This window comes from Strongylocentrotus purpuratus, unplaced genomic scaffold (assembly GCF_000002235.5).
Source record: "Strongylocentrotus purpuratus isolate Spur 01 unplaced genomic scaffold, Spur_5.0 spur5_scaffold_13, whole genome shotgun sequence".
Classification (NCBI taxonomy): Eukaryota; Metazoa; Echinodermata; class Echinoidea; order Camarodonta; family Strongylocentrotidae; genus Strongylocentrotus; species Strongylocentrotus purpuratus.
This window is the reverse complement of record NW_022145598.1, coordinates 11,952,704-11,970,800: the sequence shown is the minus strand read 5'-3', so window position 1 is coordinate 11,970,800 and position 18,097 is coordinate 11,952,704. Positions and strand designations below refer to the sequence as shown.

General features: G+C 36.8%; 2 protein-coding genes across 5 annotated transcripts in view; both read right to left on the bottom strand.

Moving 5' to 3' along the window:
• Positions 1–4,903, bottom strand: part of LOC100890821 (acid-sensing ion channel 1B) — a 20,096-nt gene extending 15,193 nt beyond the window's left edge. Inside the window, exons 1-3 of one of the 4 annotated variants that reach the window (XM_030982916.1) lie at positions 4,790–4,903; positions 3,026–3,291; positions 363–533 (exon numbers count right to left, since the gene is read on the bottom strand). In XM_030982916.1, the coding sequence (XP_030838776.1) occupies positions 363–533; positions 3,026–3,252 (398 nt within the window). In that variant the 5' untranslated portion in view covers positions 3,253–3,291; positions 4,790–4,903. Of the gene's footprint in view, positions 1–362; positions 534–3,025; positions 3,427–4,789 lie in introns of those variants that run through there. The other 3 variants (XM_030982915.1, XM_030982919.1, XM_030982918.1) reach the window with 3 other exon arrangements.
• Positions 4,904–7,358: 2,455 nt separating this feature from the next.
• On the bottom strand, positions 7,359–17,319 carry LOC100890744 (putative indole-3-acetic acid-amido synthetase GH3.10). Its single transcript, XM_003725909.3, has 7 exons — positions 16,995–17,319; positions 12,241–13,284; positions 11,229–11,367; positions 10,411–10,575; positions 8,833–8,978; positions 8,091–8,191; positions 7,359–7,645 (listed from the first exon to the last, which is right to left on the bottom strand). The coding sequence occupies exons 1-7, from the start codon at positions 17,113–17,115 to the stop codon at positions 7,391–7,393; spliced, it is 1,971 nt and encodes a 656-aa protein (XP_003725957.2). The 5' UTR covers positions 17,116–17,319; the 3' UTR covers positions 7,359–7,390.
• Positions 17,320–18,097: the final 778 nt, after the last annotated feature.

Sequence of the window (18,097 nt, the reverse complement as noted above, 5' to 3'; positions counted from 1 at the left end):
AGCATCAGTAGTAGTAATAGTAGTCGTCGTAATAGTTGTGGTAGTAGCACTAGTGCAGTGGTAAACATAGAAGAAGTGTAACAAGACATTCATACCGTTTTAAATACAATGTTGTCCATAAACTTAAAATTATATTTTTTAAAACTTTTTTTCATGAAATAAATGTGACCATATTTGATATATTCTGGATAAATTAAATTTGCATCTTTTCAGTGCTGAGGATTTTTCAATTTTTTGACGCTTCACATTGATCAATAGAGTTCTGAAAAGAACCATAATTTCTTGAAGAGAGGTAAGACTAAATTATTCCAAATTCTATGGACACAATCTATTTATTAAAAACAACAGTTATATCAGCTTACACATATAAATTATAGTTGCAAACGACGACCTTTGGAAACGTGAGCTCCTTTTCTCTCTGATTCACAGCGATGTTCACCGAGAGAGGGCCAGTTGAGAAATAAATACCCCTGTCTACGATCTCATAAGAGACTATTGTCATAGCAACCATGAGGATGACTAACCATCCCAGTCTAGAAATAAAAGAGATGTTGAATGATTAAGAAATAGATAAAACAGATAAATAGATATGATAACAAGAGAAAGGGTGAAAGAAACAGACAGAGAGGGAGAAAGAGATAAACAGATAAGTATAAAAAGAAAAAAACATAAAACGAAAGGAAAAGAGAGGGGGACAAAGAGAAAATGAGAGAAAGAAAGAAAGAAAGAGGGAAAGAGAGAGATTTCATCCGATTGTAATTGTTTACACCGTCAATTAGCATATCATTTTCTGACAATACAGGTGCGTAAATTCCCAATAATACACTTACCGTTCTTTTGTGACGAATGATTTTAATTTTTTGGCCCTATAACATGAATATTTGTTTTCCTCAAATTGATTGTATTTTCGTCAATTAATTGTACCGTTACAATGAGTAACTCATGCAATTGCAGCAAGATTTGGGGTCTTTTACGATTGATTGCAAGTCGGTTTTGTCTTAAAGGGCCCTGGTCTTACAATTTGCATCGATTTTCCGCTTAATTAGACTTATTGCCCCAGGGTAACCGCATCGGTATTGGTGCTGCTTTTCCTGCGGGCCCTACAATTATTATAACCCCATCTAGGTACAAATCTTCACCTGGGTGGAGTGGGGCAAATGCGGGCTAGACACCTTGAGTAAGATTGTATGCACTGAGCAATGATCGAAACCAGGAACTTTTTGTATGAGAATCAAGAACCTTTACCAATATTCTACACTGCGCCCGTATCATTGCTTCGGGCCTCCCACTTTCCGTTACACAATATTAATTTATATTTGATCAACATTCATAATTTGATCAGGACGTCGATTCAAGCTGTGTTTACGACAATTTGTTTTCTATGAATGATTTTCGATGCGACCTTATGTGTTGAAATGTATAAAAAATAATGTGGTAAAATATTTATCAGTTCATTTAAAATCATATGGAAAAAAACACAAATCTCCAGTGTTCTGTATGGACAATAAAGACGACCTTTGATTTATTTGTTTTATGAATTAATCCGTTTCAATATTTAAGCATTTAGATATAACATTTGTAAGGCTCCAAATTCATTTGAAATCATATTTTGCTAGAGGAGTAATAGTGCAACAGGTCAACGTATTCATGATAAGCATGGACATGATACATGCTGAGTCAATATTTAACATAGATTTGTATAATTGTCAGAGAAAATATGCACCCCCAAAATGCCTGATCATGCCCCAATGCTTAGTTATACTTTATAAATTGAGAATTAAACATACTATGTCCATTTTGCAGCCAACATCAAATTCTATAGAAATCTGCAAAGATCATGAATATGTCATGTATAGTTCATGTATGTCCTATCTGTGAAATTTAAACGTTATCAGTGTCCTAGTATTCAAATTATGGACATAGTACCTTCAAACGGCAATCCAACCATTGTAATAAAATAATGGCGAAACTTTAAAACAAATCGGACAACTTATGAATGCGTTATGAATGTTTCAAAAATGAAATCACTATAGTGCTATGTCATATTAGTAATTTGGTCAGTATATTGTGACCTAGCCACTTTCCAGTTTGTCGTGTACAAAAACCAGTAATTTATGTTTTTGTTCTAAAGTGTCATCTCTCTTGGGGCACTCCTCAAGACATGATCATCGATAGTATTACACAGGTCCTGACAAAAAAAAAAAAACACCTGAGTAATACTGTTTGAAAAAAATATGACATTCAATCATGTTGTGTGTTGAGACAAGTAGTACATTTGTCCGGCACCACGTCACACTCACATTACCGATTCAGTCAATGTGAAGTGCCATAGTGATTAAAATTTACAAATACTCATTTTCTTATTTTTGTCCGATTTCGTTCAAACTTTTAACAGTCTGCTTCTCTAACTTGGTCTGCTTCTGTTTAGAGTACCTGCCTATTGAGTTTGATAGTCCTTTAGTTATTATATACCTCATACATAGATTGTCATTCACTGATTGGTCAAGACTATATCACATGTCAAGGAGCATTTCAATCTATTAAGTATCATTACGTCAGAGGGGTTGATAGCTACTATCAAACCCTGGGATAGGACCCCTAACCCCTCCCGCGACTTAGTTGCGCACACAAATTTTTTGAGTTGCTAGGCTACCGCAATCGCGCGGTTACGCGCAGCGCGTAGGAATTCAATACTCTTGCCTTGGACTTGATGTTTGATTTTTCTTATTTGGGTTAGTAAATTCCTCTTGATCTCGTTTCCTGTTTTTAGAGCTAGATCTAGACCTACAGCTAGACCTAATCATGAATCAATAAAAAGGATGAGGTATATAAAACAAATATGGACTGCTCTGTAATCGGATGATGGTGGGAACTACCACTCCCTCGGTGGTGTTCACACCGGCCCTTCTATCACCCCCTCGGCTTCGCCTCGGGGGTGATAGAAGGGCCGGTGTAAACACCACCTTGGGAGTGATGTTTCCCACCATCATCCTCATGAGCAGTCAATATTTGTATACTGTCTCACCTCCTCAATCTGCTCTCCGTTGACACCAGGACGTACTTGACTCCTGCGATGCCTATCCCTTCCGGGGCACTGCGAGACAGTGCCAGCCACCAAGATGAGACAAGCTGAACTCCCGAAAAGTTCCGGTCCAACCTCTTAGCTCCAGCATGCTGAATGTTTTGGCGGTCCACCGTGTCCAGCTTGACGGTAACAAACCCCCTGGGGTCGGTGGTATTATTGTTTTCCATCACCTTCTTCCTCTCTTGATACAGAGCAGTGAAAAATCACTGTTTTTAGTGGAAATCAACGTTTAAGAAATCATATTATATAGGGAGTTAAACGCATATTGCATTCTACTCTTAGAAAGGTAATCCAATCGCAACTTTGGAGAAGGTTTCATTAAAGTGTCATTCATGATTCCTGCGATATCCACTCTTTTAGGGAGTAATATTAGGGTAAAAGTGGTTTACACTCTCCAACAAATCATCGTTTTGATAGACCTAATTATGATTCCCCAAATTTACTTCGGGAGAATGATGATATGGATAACTTCAATAGTTGGGTTAAATCGAATCCAAAATTATGGTGCAAACCAAACCAAAGAAGTAGTTGAATTACTTTCCTGATCGAGAGCCGTGTTCACTATTACCTTATGTCTTAGTGTGGAGGTCCACTCTTAAATCTAAAATGTGGTTTTCGGGAAGTCAAGATGAAAGTGGAATCATCTCCAAAAGTAGTGGCTGAATTGCTCATTTCGGAGTAGATTTTACTATCTTCTAGCGTGTATATCTATTCCAACACGAAATGATCCGATGATGACTAACCACAAAGATTCGATTTTCAATCAGACCCGTAAATCAAGAAAGCGATCCGCTTGGCAGTCTAACGATAAATGAACCACCAATCAAGTCATTAGCCGAGGCTAAAGTTTGTCGATCCAGTACTGACCCCAAAGCTATCTGATTGCAAATTTCAAAAGCACTTGTTTCCTCTCGATTATATATTCACTTGTAATTTAATTCGTTGGCCTTTTCTTTTAATGGTGCGGGCATTTATTTTCATTTATTTTATTTCATTTTATTTCATTTCCAGGAACATAAAGGAGCATGCAATGACAAAAAATACGAGAACAAGAGGTACAAAAAAGGAGTAAATTTATTGATTTGTAATCATTGTAGTGATGAATAGTTTATATAGTATCAAACTGATATTGCGTTTGCATAGTTTCAATCTGACTGGCCGAACAGTTTGTAGCCATTGTCAACATATCTATTGCAATTTGATGTATGAAAATATCCTTCTTTGTAATTGTTTCTATTTCTATTAATTATTCATACCTTCTCATGCCTATCACGTATACCTTCTGTCATGACGATTATTTCCAATGAATGCATCAATCCTACCTGCTGCGCGTCGCCTTGTTAAAAATTAATGTTCAATTCCATTTGAAAATCTATTAACTCCTCTATTGCGCAGTATTTCTTTCACCACCCCTCCCCTTTCTTTTTTTTCTCTCTCTCTCTCTTTCTCTCTCTTTATCTCTCTGTATATATATATATATATATATATATATATATATATACAAGCCGAAAGCTCGTAATAAACTTGTAAAGTACAGCTACGTATAACGTTCCTAGACCTTTTTCTTTACGCCTACATATTCTTGAACACCCGTTGTCATGTCAGAGTTGAGAATTTTCGCACTGTTATATGTATATATATATATATATATATATATATATATCTTTCTCCCTTATTCTACCTTATTAGAAGGAAAACACTCACCCCTTCCCTGCCTCTTTCTCCTGCGCGTGTATATGACTGTCGTTTGTAATGTTAAAATTTGATGATGATACATTTGCATGAAATGATCCTAGGTCAAAGAGCTGGTTGTAGCCAGCTGAACCTACGAAATGTTACGTAATATATGGTGATGACCTGAAGAGGTTTATTATTCACAGGTACCAGTCAAATGTATGTTACTAGTTCCTTCTGGCACTAGCCACTATATTAAAGTATTAAGCAGGCTACTCGACGAACCCGTACGCAATCGTATAAAATAGGGCCATCACGGAAGACAACTCTGACTTGGTTTCCGGGTCAACAGTCCCCCCCCCCCCCCCCTTCACTCTGAGAACAGAAGGATACCATGTGTGTTACCATAATGCCCGGTAAAGGGGTACTTTTCGTGCGGGAAAGTCCGGCCCGTGAATTCTTTAAAAAAAAAGGGGTGTATTTGACTTTTCACCCGGAGATTTCTTTAAAAAGGGTGTGTGTTTGCTTCTTTCTCTTATCTCTTTGGACTCCTGGGAAATTAAAAAAGGGGATTATAAAATATCTTGAACATAGAAAAATTGATCAAACCCCGGGACTGATGTAGACTAGTTTTGTACTGTAGTCTACCCTAATTCACACACAACTGCATTGCTATCCTGCCTGTGTCCTGTGTATTGAACCTATTTTATTAATTCGCAACATTTCAAACGCCACTATACAAAACTCAACTGATTTCACTCAAAATCGGTACTTTAGTTTTATAGTGACAATTGATGACACCTACAATTAAATCCTAGAAGTAAAATACAACTTTTTCAACTGACTGATTAGTTTAATCTAAAGAGTATCTATAAAGTATTTGATTACAGAGTTTGATTTACATAAGTCATTTATTATGACAGGTACATTAGTAGGACTATGTGAAAGGACACATCATGCAGGCACAGGTGATGTCAGTTAAGATTAATGGGAGGTTTATTTCTAACTAAGTCTCAATATCAGGCACTAAAGTAATTATTATGTGGTGATATATTATGCAGATAAGTGACCATATTATAGAACAAATTTGCAGACTTTGTTTATTCTTACAAGGTATGTATAGACACACGAGGACAGAAATGTGTATGTATTTCATGTGCTAAATGTCTGCACGTACATTTGATGCAGGCTGAGTTCTTTGGGGTATTCCCTGGGTGTGTGAGCCAACCAGTAATGACAGGTTATCTGAGATAAGGGGGGGGGGGGGTGGGTGGTCTGCATGTCCTGAGATAGGGGGTTCATTGCGCAGTGTTCCGGATTTAGGGGGTCTCCAAGGCAGGAGAAGCCCGCGAAAGCCCGCGAAAGGGGGGTCCAGACATGTTGGCAGTCTTCAGATAGGGGGCGCTTTCAAAGAGAGGGAACAAGCATTATGCGTACCTTAAATAACACTGAGTGTGTGTGTGGGGGGGGGGGGGGACAGTTAGCCTCAGTGTAGAATGCTGGGTGAAGTTCTTTGAGCTTGATATGATATCTTCTAGCAGTTGTGCACTGGGGAGAAAAGTGAAAGTATTCTGTTTTGTTTGAGTTAAGGAAAGAATTCATTTCATTGAATTGCAAAAATGTTTGTTTGACTCAATAAAATAGTCTATGAAGGGCTAAAACGTTTTTAAAAAATAATTATATTTCCAATAGTGCATTTCTGTATAGAATTCCGCATCTCCAGCTCTTTCCTTCGGTATACGTCTGATTAAGAATTTGTTCTAATCGATTTTTTTCAGGGTATTTTTGTTGTTTGATGTTGTAGATGTTCCTGTTAAAAGTCACTGGTATCCTTCTGCAAATGATAATAATAATCATATCACTAATAACAATGATAGTAAAACAAAAACAAGAAGAAAGAAACTGAAGAAACACGTTACATTAATTGGCCAATGATTGTTCTGATTTGTTTTATAATTATCATAGAGTATAATTGTTTTGTATTTTATCATACAATATTGTGTCCAAAATCACCCTAATTTACCCTGTTTCTAAGAAGAAAGACAGCAATTGGGAAGTTATCAGACATTCCCAATGTTGACAAAAAGCGAGACTGAGATAAAATAAAATGTAAATTATTGTCTTGAAGAACAGCATGAAGGCTGAGCCTCGTTTCGTTTGTACACGGGCAATCACCTTTTGATGTATGCCCTAAACTTTTAGTTAGCATACAGGTAGATAGTAGGAGTAAAAGCGGTACCTGAAACACTTTTTTGCCCAGTTTTCTTTTTTAATGACCGACTCTGACTACACCTCCCATATATCTTACTAATGACAAATTAGTGTAACATTTGTATGTGAATAAAATTCGATTATTTGTTCATTTGATTTTATTTCTGCATTTTCATCATAAAGTAACAAGTAATATAAAAACCAAGAAAATATAATATATCGACAAAAGTCAAAATATACAATAATCATATCATGATATAAATCATTTGAATAATTGTACTTTTAAAAAAACACATAGTTGAAAAATAGTATTTTCAAAAAATGCTAAAGACCGCCATTTTAAATGTATAAAATGGCATATACAAATATTATTTTTAGTCTTTTATCATTAAAACAAAATATATATATATATATCATTATTTATCTTTCGATCCCGAGATCCTTGACCTCATGTTTCAACAGAGTTAGGATCCACTCCATTTTCCGCAGTTTCCTTGGCAGCTTGAACTGACTGGCAGAAGCTGTCGAGTTCTCCAGCATGTAGTCCCTCAGGCCCGGGAAGGCCCGGCCATCGACAAAGATGATTCTGGGTAGCTGCAATTTGCCCGCCTGCCGCTGGTTGTCGTAGTAAGAGTCGTTCGCTCCGCGAAGATTCGCGTCAAATTCGCGCTCAAACTGAACAAAAAGAGAAAGGAACCTTAATCAATGTCATCCAATAAAATATCATGCAAGTTTGCTCATTACATTGTCCGTCAAAGTACATTCTTTGCAATAAATTTTACTTTCAACCGAGGCGAGGGTACTTTTTTCTTTTTGTATCAAAATTGATCGCTGTATAATGAATATTATCAAGACTTCCTATTTTCTTCCAAAATCTATAGAGTTTAGGATTTACTATTCTTAGGGAGGGGCCTGGAAGCCTGGAAATCTGTGACAGGCACAAATTGAATTCATCGATATATTATGTGTTCACGAAATTGTAAAAGTTAGAATAAACAAATCCGACAGCTAGTAGGAGTCATATTTTCTTCTATATTCAATGTGTATTTTCGCTATGTGAAGTCGGGGTTTGCACCACCGCCCCAAATCAGCCACTGGAAGCAAGCCTCGAAGGCATTACCTCGTCATGTTCCTTCACCGATGACAGCAATATGGTGTCTACTGGAATAGAAAGCTCGACGAAGATGACGTAATACAGAGAATTTGAAGTGGAGTTTTCACCTGAAAGGTAAAGATAGAAAGAAAAGACTTACATTTTTTTAAAATATGCTTTTTACATGAAATGACAGTCGTGCGAAAAGCTGTTTTAATTGAAAATATAGAACTCACAGATCTGTTAAAATGCTATGACTAAACATGATAAAACTTGTTTTCAATTAAGAATACAATACAAAAAGGAAACGTCAAATGCAAAAATGTTTGGCAATTACCAACATTGTGTCAATGATTTGGTCTACAAAACCTATAGAAAATAGAGCAAAGAACTATACTATATGGATACCTTTGCCTAAAGGACGAACACATATGATAGGGGAGGGTGGTGTCTGGACACTTCACAGCCTTCACATTTGCTTTTCGATACTGCGAAAAAATATCCATTAAATATCACTCACAATCATAAATATACCCTATTCGTAATTTATATTGTCCAACACTGATGAAGTTTTGCTTGCAATCTTTTTCAAATTACTGTTTAATATCAACTGCCCACATAACCAGCCTTTTCAGAGACACAACGTAGTCCTGCCTTTTCAACGAGTTTGAAGGCACACATCATTGATTTTCATTTTAAGTGAAAGAGTTTGGATTAAACCATTAAAAACAGAAGAAATATATAAAACAGAAATATGAAATAGAAATACCTGTTGCCTCTTCGTAAAGTGGGCTTTCAGCACAAGCGTATTGCACAATTTCCGCACCCTTCCATATCTTTACAGTGTCGTTGAGGGCAGTCGTTATCATCACCTCCGAGGTTTTCTCCGAGCAGAGATTCAGAAGTTCTCCGCGTCTGGATATTTATTGCACAAAAAAAAAAAAGGAAAATAGAAACATCACCGTGTTCTTCATTTAACTGACCAGGGGGTTGTTTCACAAAGACCAGGGACTTGATAGAGAAGGACTGGAATCAAGCCGGCGAAACTCTTGTAATTTATTCAACCCATTCGTGAGTTCTAAAGCGTAACAACGGGATGTGTAACATTCCACTTGGCTTTGAAGTTCCATGTTATAATGTCTCGTTATTTGATCAATGATTTACAATCTTTAATAACATTAAGTTTGCTAATGCGTGTTTTTGCGTGTTTTTTGGTATTTTCGAAGTTAAAAAAGGATGAAATTACAACAGTTTGTGTTTTGTTCTACTCTTTACACATTTAACAATGGATGGGAAATCATTGAAAGGGACAGCGAACAGTTGCTGTGATACCATTTTCTGATGTAGGAATTCTAAATCCTAAAATTCATGCGCTCTTTTATCTCACCACCTGGTCAGCAGTTGCAGATTAGCGCATAACTTTTCGGCGGCTTGGTGCATGGGGTCAAAGGAGAGCGGCTTGATTTCAGTTCTTCTCTATCACGGCCCTGCAAAGACTAAGATCAGCTTTAAGTTGGAATTACTATGGCAGACTATTCTTGCCATTGTTGCTCTCACCATTTTCTGGAATTGGTCTCTCAAAGGACATACAAATCATGATCACAAATCTAAAAAAATTACATTTGTTGATTATTCATTATTGAAGGAAAAAATATTATCTAAAGATCATAATAGTTAGAGCAAACAGTGGCATAAACGGCCTGCCATAGTTTAATCTAACTCAAATTCGATCTTAGCCTTTGTGAAACATTCCCCAGTTCTAACCTTTCTTAAACATGTACCTTCATCAAATCGAAATCATTTCCCATGATATTTAGGAAAAATGTATTGATCGCAGATGTTGTTGTTTTGTTGTGTTGTGTTGCTGTACTTCTTTCCATAATAAATTCTAATGAATTGTAAATATGTGCGATGAAGTTGGATGTGATTGAAAGGTAGGAGGGAATTTTTCGTCAAATAAGCATTTCATTCTTCAAAATCCAAAGACATTAAATCTCGATAAAATTGTATGTCCTTATATACATGTAGGCAAACAAACTCATTTTCGCCCCGAAGGATTGGCGGGGGGGGGGCGAGTTGGCTGAAGCCTCTTGCAAGCATTTAACGTTCCAGTTTCTCAAAGTTAATTAGAGTGACCATTATTCATACTTTACTGTAACAAGAACATCGAAGTCGGCATAAGAATACGCTAAACAAATGATAAGAATTACTGTAAGTATTTGAGCACCTCTATGCCCCGATCTTAGGTGAAGGTTGCCTGAATATTGGAACTTTCTAATTTCTCCGAGGCTTCAATGCTCAAGACACCCGATCCCCTCATGCACTTCTACAAACCTAGGATTCGTACCTATACTGGAATTGAAAGACGGGTGCTTTGTTGTAGAATCGAGTGATGAGGATGACGTCTCCCATTCTGTAGCGATACAGGCCATCTTTGTTGGTGATGACCACTTCATAGCATTCCCCCTTCTTTACATCTTCCATCAACACAGTTGCTGGACTGCTCTCGTTACTACATGATTTTATGATCAAACATTGATTGGAATTGAAGTGGAAAATGAAATGAAATTAAGTATTTATTGTAGATCCGGAATTATTAGTTTTAATTTACAAAGAGAAGGAATCATAACCGGAGACAATGACAGTAATGGTTGACAGTGACAATGCACACACATTTGTGGTACCATCACCCAGTCAATTTGAATATTAAATAGTTCAACCCCTTATAACAGGCAAAACATTGATATTTTTGTTGTATCATGAAAGAGGACATCATATTTTTTTCATTTTTTCCTATTTACACAACATGTTTGTTTGCTTGTGTACAAGGGTAGGAACATTGTTCACTTTCTAGTAAAATCTTGAAATAAGCAAAGCACTCGCCAGTGTATAGGCTTCTTTCAGATATGCTTACTTGCTTACTTGCTTGTTGCTTAAGTCGGGTCAACTGCCCCGGCTGTGATGGCCTTCCACACAATCCTGGCCAGCATGGCTCAGATATGACGCGGCTAAAACCACGGCACTATTTTATGTGATGACGTGAAGTGATCAAACAACACAACAGACGCATATGATCGCTTTGTAAACCGATTTTTATTGAATTGGCCATTGTTTTTAAAAACAGATATGCGAATTGAATAAATAAAAGAAGAAATGGACACTTACCAATTAGATATTGGGATGAACTCGTAGAAGAGCCCATCTGGTATACAGACGTATTCTGTTTGTCCATCGTCCGGAAACCCGATTGCATAACCAATCAATCCTTCAGTTGAGATGTAGTAGCGGGATAACATTTGAAGATCTTAAGAAGTTAAAAGGGGCAACGTTGACATTTAATTCATTGCAATGCAATTCAATTTAAATAAAAATTTAATACACATGAAAATTAAAATAATTTACATTATAGAAATCTTGTGAGAGAGTTAAAGATTTGGCATTCAAAAACCAATAACGGAATGAACGAAAAGTAAGTGTAAAACATCGAGAGAACAAAAATGTTGGAAAAAAGGATGGTAACCTATGATGTTTTTACAGGGGTAAACATGGAACGTCAGCCTGACGAAAAGAAAAAAGCTTGAGTTTGAATGAAGTCGCACAATTAAAAAAAACTTAGCTCACTATGTAACTAATATGATAACAACGACGGATAACAAGATAAACAAGACAATAGCAATAATTTGATATCCAAACGTTTTAAGGACTTTTTCTATTGTTCTGTAACTTTTGGCCGAGTAAAACTGAAGGTTATGTAATGATATGCCATTTTTTCGTGTGATTGATTCATTTTATACATCTGACAACGTATTATGAAATTGTGTTACGAATATTATAATGAATATAATAAAAAACATCGAACACTTAATACGATATTCCCTAAGATTCACTAAGTCAGGTAACGTATCCACTAGACCATGACACGAAAATAGCCACTACACAGGAGGCGACATGTCGATTTATTCGCTGCGCTCATAAAAAAAAGGTATTTTTTGAATTGTTTAATTCTACTTTCAATTTTGGTTCAACAGCCAGTGGCAGTCGTAGACGCAGTCTTATCCCATTGTCTACTGGAACCGAGTGTTCCCTGTATTGAGCCTATGGGAATTAGAGAATTCAGTAGTCATCGGGTTAAGTCAGCGAAGTGACGCACCATGTACCATGGACATAAGACCCTTACCTCCAGTGTACTTCTTGAGACGCTTGACGTAAGTCTGCATCGATCCCGATGTAGTCCCAGATATTGAAGGCATCCTGGGCCACAACCTTGACACGATGTTGTCAAACCCGATCCTGAACTGCATCTCCAGCTCGTCGGCTCGTTCAGGCATAGGTAGCAAGCGGGCGTTGATTTCTTTCCGATCTTTGTCAGAAAGAGCCGGGATGTCGTCCGAGACAGAACCTCTACGGATATCCTGGGCTAGCTTCTTCCAGGAGGCTTCCAGAAGACGAAAGAAGATGTAGAGAGATGATGCGAATGGTGCCCAGACAGCTGACAGGTTTTCATCACGCAGCGCAAAAAGGGCGTGTACATACATGGCGGTCGACTCGTCCATGATCTTGTAGCCGACCAAAGGAGTTGAGAAGATAATCTCCTTGATGCTATCAGGCATCATGAACGAGGTTACGGGTCCCTTTGGAATGCCGCCTTCGGACCTACCGATTGGCACACCCGTCAACAGGCAGCAAGACACTACGAGCGGTCCCGTTACTTCAATGCCCAATCTCGTCTGTAAATCCGTACTTACCGCAGCGGCACTACCGCTCAAGTCCGCTAGGTTTTCATTACTGACCGGAAATAGCTTCGCATTTCCAGTCGTTCCCGACGTCATACCTAGGAAGGCGGGATTAGTGTAAGACATCACTCCAACTTCACCGTCGGCTACACGCTTGATGTACTCCTGGTAATGGTCATACGATGTCAGGGGATGTTTCTTGATGAAGTCCTCAACACTGGAAATGCCTCTGAAGTTGAAGTCCTGACCGTAAACGGTGTCTTCACATCTTCGGATCTTCTTCAAAAGAAAATCAGCTTGGTACGTGCTGCAGTCTTTGGTGCTGCAGTCAAAAGATTCACAGTATTTTCGGGTTTTTGACTTACCAAGCCAGTATACAATGATATACTTTAGAACGAGGACGTGACCGGGCGTGAATTGGCAGCAGTCGAAACTTCCAATGTGGAGGAAGGCCAGACTTGACGCCATCAACACCGTCACTACCCACCCTAAAACAAATACAGGAGTGAGAGAGAGAGAGAGAGATTCAATTTAATAAACAAAAATATTGATATGGTACAGGCGACTATTTTTGTATTTGTATTTCAAGTGAACTAACAAAAATAAGAAAAGAAAGTATCCCCTTTTATCCATAATATTTGTGTTGCCATAAAACACCTATTACAATATGTTATCACTATCAAGATCGGCTGTGCGTTTGTGTTTGTGTTAGTGTTAGGGGGGGGGGGGGCTGGAGGGGTCATCCTTGACGGGCCTTTTCTTTATATTCTTCTTAGTTTACCCCTATTATCTGCGCCAAGTGTGCTGTAGATGATTTTGTTAAAGGGATCCGGTAACATTGTCTCAGATTCTGAAACAAAATCCTGGATTTAGCTCGTGCTGCTATGATAATTATAAACCTTTAGGTAAGTCAGGAACCCAATGAATTTTACAAGCCTATCGCATGTCTGATTATCAAGATATTTATGATTGGGTATCCTTCCATGTTTATGTTGATATTGTTATTTTAATACAATGTGTCAATACTTTGTTATATTTTTTCTTTTTTTAAAGATGGTAAATAAATTGAAATTGAAATTGAAATTGAAACCAAATTTTGTTTTTGCCTAACGGTTTTCATAACAGTCTATTGGGGAAAACGAGTATGGTTAAACCGGTCTTTGAAAGTTTTTTTTTTAAAGGCACTTCTTGATCAATTTAAAGCGCATTTTTTAAGGGTTTTAATATTACACCATATCACAAACACTGATAACACGTAGTGTCATACATCTCATATTTAACATTGTTCAACGATGCCTTCTTGTACAAGCTTTTAAAGCAGTATAAAAAATTAAAAGGCATAAAATGTTGATTCAAATCGTTTATATTTTCTATTATTAAGAAGATTTCATGTTATTGATGTGGAATTTATGAAAAGTCTTAAATTGTTGCTTTTGAATATATTTTATTTTAAGGCTACAAATGGCTCTCCATAATGTTTGAGTCCAACTTAGAGTCAAGTTCGACTTAGGATATTTGTGAAACACCCCCGAGAATGACAAAATTCAACACTACGATACCACATGTCTCTTCCGAAATATAATACAGAGATAAAAATGAATTTGTATTACTAGTAAAATACTTATTACAGCCTTTTTTCATCAAGATAAAGAAAAGGAAACGAAACACAATATGTTAATATAAATTTGTCAATGATTGTTCGCCTTCAGCCCCCCCCCCCCCCCCCCCCCCCGCACTCGATCTAAAAGCAATATATGATGTGTTGCACCTTGATTTGATATAAGTAGCATATCCAGAGGCTGAATACCTCGGTTTTATGCATTTATAAAACCACTAGCATTATTATCAAATTAGGTGAGGACAAGTTGCGCATGCTAATAATAATAATACTCGGTTCTTGTGTACAGTGCAATTTCCTTCCTATGTCTAAAAGCCTATATTTAGCTGTCCTGATGGAGGCGTAGAAGCTTCTATAGGAATTAATTCATATCGGTACCCGTTCAATTAACCTGGGTTTAGTGTGACGAATGTAAATATATTATCTTTTTAATTAGTTATTATTAAGTGATATAGCTGTAAAGAAAATATTAATTGAAGATTATATCTGAACAACGTCAATATAAACGGAAAAAACGATATACCTCTACTTAAAGATAAACTCCAGTACTAGTAAAAAATACAAATTAATTCTCACAGAATCAAACGAAACTTACACTGAATGTTCAAGATTACAAATAAATGACATGTGCCAAACAATTTTGGAAGAAAATGTATACTGGCTGAGTAATGAGCATAGAAAGACAAGGAAATCAAGGTAGTACTAGCCCCGACACCATGTGTGTTGTCCCATATATAGCTTTCTATGTGAGTGCTTGTTACTTTACCAACTAAGACTCGGTCAAATTTATTATGATTTTGATGACTCCAGAACCTTGCAGTGCACACCAATACTTACATGCTACATGATCAACTGTTTCTGATCCTTTCCACACCTTTTCTTCCACAATGCAATCGCATTACCAGTACTAAAGTTTATCTTTAAAGTAACTCGGTAACATTGTCTCAGATTCTGAAACAAAATCCTGGATTTAGCTCGTGCTGCTATGATAATTATAAACCTTTAGGTAAGTCAGGAACCCAATGAATTTTACAAGCCTATCGCATGTCTGATTATCAAGATATTTATGATTGGGTATCCTTCCATGTTTATGTTTATATTGTTATTTTAATACAATGTGTCAATACTTTGCTATATTTGTTCTTTTTTTAAACATGGAAAATAAATTGAAATTGAAATTGAAATTGAAACCAAATTTTGTTTTTGCCTAACGGTTCTCATAACAGTCTATTGGGGAAAACGAGTATGGTAAAACCGGTCTTTGAAAGAATTTTTTTTTGGAGGCACTTCTTGATCAATTTAAAGCGCATTTTTTAAGGGTTTTAATATTACATCCATATCACAGACACTGATAACACGTAGTGTCATACATCTCATATTTAACATTGTTCAACGATGCCTTCTTGTACAAGCTTTTAAAGCAGTGATGGATGAGTATTTGTTCCATATCAATTCGAGTCATTTTAACTCAATGAATCTGAGATCGCACTGAAATAAAACAGGGATCGACATATTGTGGTAAATAAACAAAGTCAAATGGGTAAAGTCCAGTTCAAGATATGACTCTCCAGATTTGTTCGGGTCACTGTTAGGCTACTAGCGGTCTAATCTGGCTTGTGTAAATAAATTCATGGCTTCTTTTGTTTGCTTTGGCATTGATCTGTTATACTTTGCTCTTGTATACTTAATGGTTGATAGTTTCTGCGCTCTATAGAATAGCGGTCCTTATGAATAACGGACCTTATGAATAGCGGACCTTATGAATAGCGGACCTTATGAATAGCGACATTGACCCCGTCTATAAATGTATTATTATTATTATTATTAAACATATTGCATACGTTTGCCAGATGAAGTTTTTTTCTCTCCAGATATTCAATCTTGTATACACGTTAAGTCTTGGTCTTATGACGGAAAATATGATTTAGGTATATTCGGTTTCAAAAGCGATTTCGGTATATTCGGTTTCAAATAGTGATTTTTTAATATAATTTGTTATATTATATAGGCTAATTTGTTATACAATTTAGGTATAACACTGACAGCCTGGGAGACCTTTGGTCTTGAGTGCTATCTGACAACTTTTAAAAATCATTTATTAACAAATAATGAATGAAATAATTTGATTTCATTATTTGTTATTATTATTATTTATCATTTTCGGTTGGGGGAGTGGGGGAGGTGATAAAGCCGATGGTCCCCGAAACAGACCGCCCAATAAACTGAAAGTCCACGAAACCATAAAATGCTGCGCAATTTGGTAGATGTTGAAAACGCTTTTGCCATTAGCTCATTATGAAGGGAATGCCCCCTATACAGTGCAGTCTACAAAATTCTGTTCTACCTCTTTTCATGAAAATTTTTTCACAATATATTTGTTAATTAGACATCTAGAAATCAAGAATAAATCAAATTTTAAAAACACTTCAGGATGATGTAAGAAAAACCTCTTCCAACTTTATGGACAACGGTGTATGTAGGGAATGTTTATCCTTTGCCTCTGTAACGATAAATGTCTCCTAAATTCATAATGTTTTACTTAAGAGAGAGATAGAGAGAGAGAGGTAAATATAGACTCACCTAGGGTAACGTAAACAACGAAGTGGTAATGATGTCCACCAAAAACCAAGAAAGACAGGAGTGCAATGCCCAGAGTAAAACTCCCAATCCCTGCCACTATAATCCTATTTTGATTTTTCATCTTTATCCTCGTAGCTTTCTCAGTTCTGGATGACTTGATTTGCAAATTTCCTCGGATATGACGCTGTTGTGATTTTGGTATATGTGATCTGCCAAGGGCCGTTTGCGGAAGACGGAATGCACTAGTCTAACAGTCTATGGACAAACCAGGGAGTTATCAATACAATCCCTATTTAAACAGGACGGCCAAGGTTTTAATTGCAGTGTGTCATTAAAACGGCATAGATTTAAACGGCACTGTCATCAATCGCAAAAAGCTCATCGTCTATATCGTCTCTATCGTCCTTCAGCACACGAACCGTCTCCTTATTGACGCAGGGCTAAGTCAGGGAATGACGTGGTATTTGCTGCGTCTTGTATATCAACGAAGCATCGTCAAAAAAGTGCATGCAAAAAAAAAATCAACCTACCGACCAATAAAAGGAAGGGGGAGAAGAATAATAAGAAGAGAACTAGATCTGCAATCGTATGAGAACAATAATTATGCATTGACGCCATGTTTATGCATGACAAACTAATAAGGGACAGTTTCAAATCAAAACATTCTAAATACAATTTGAATGAAAATGGGATTGTTATAGTTAATTTTAAACACTTTTTGAAAGAGATACATGCAGCCAATGAACTTACTGTCATTTTGAAACGATTTTATCATCTTTGGTAATAACAAACATAAAATGAGCTGTAAAGGGTACATGAGCATTTGTCTACATCAATAACCCACTTCTTGTAACGGCCAAAACCACTTCTTGCAATGGCCAAAATTAAACTGATTGAATCTTTGCGTAGCATAAAACGTACGACCATTCGGTACAACGGTCAGAAAAATCAGACTCTTACTTCCTGGCTCTATAGCTCCTAAGTAGATTAGACAACTAATTTATTTTCCCACATAAAGACATTTTCAAGCCCCCCCCCCCCTTTTTTTTTTTTTAGGGAAGTTCTAAATTGGTATTGTCTTTCAAATGCCGTTGGAATTTAAC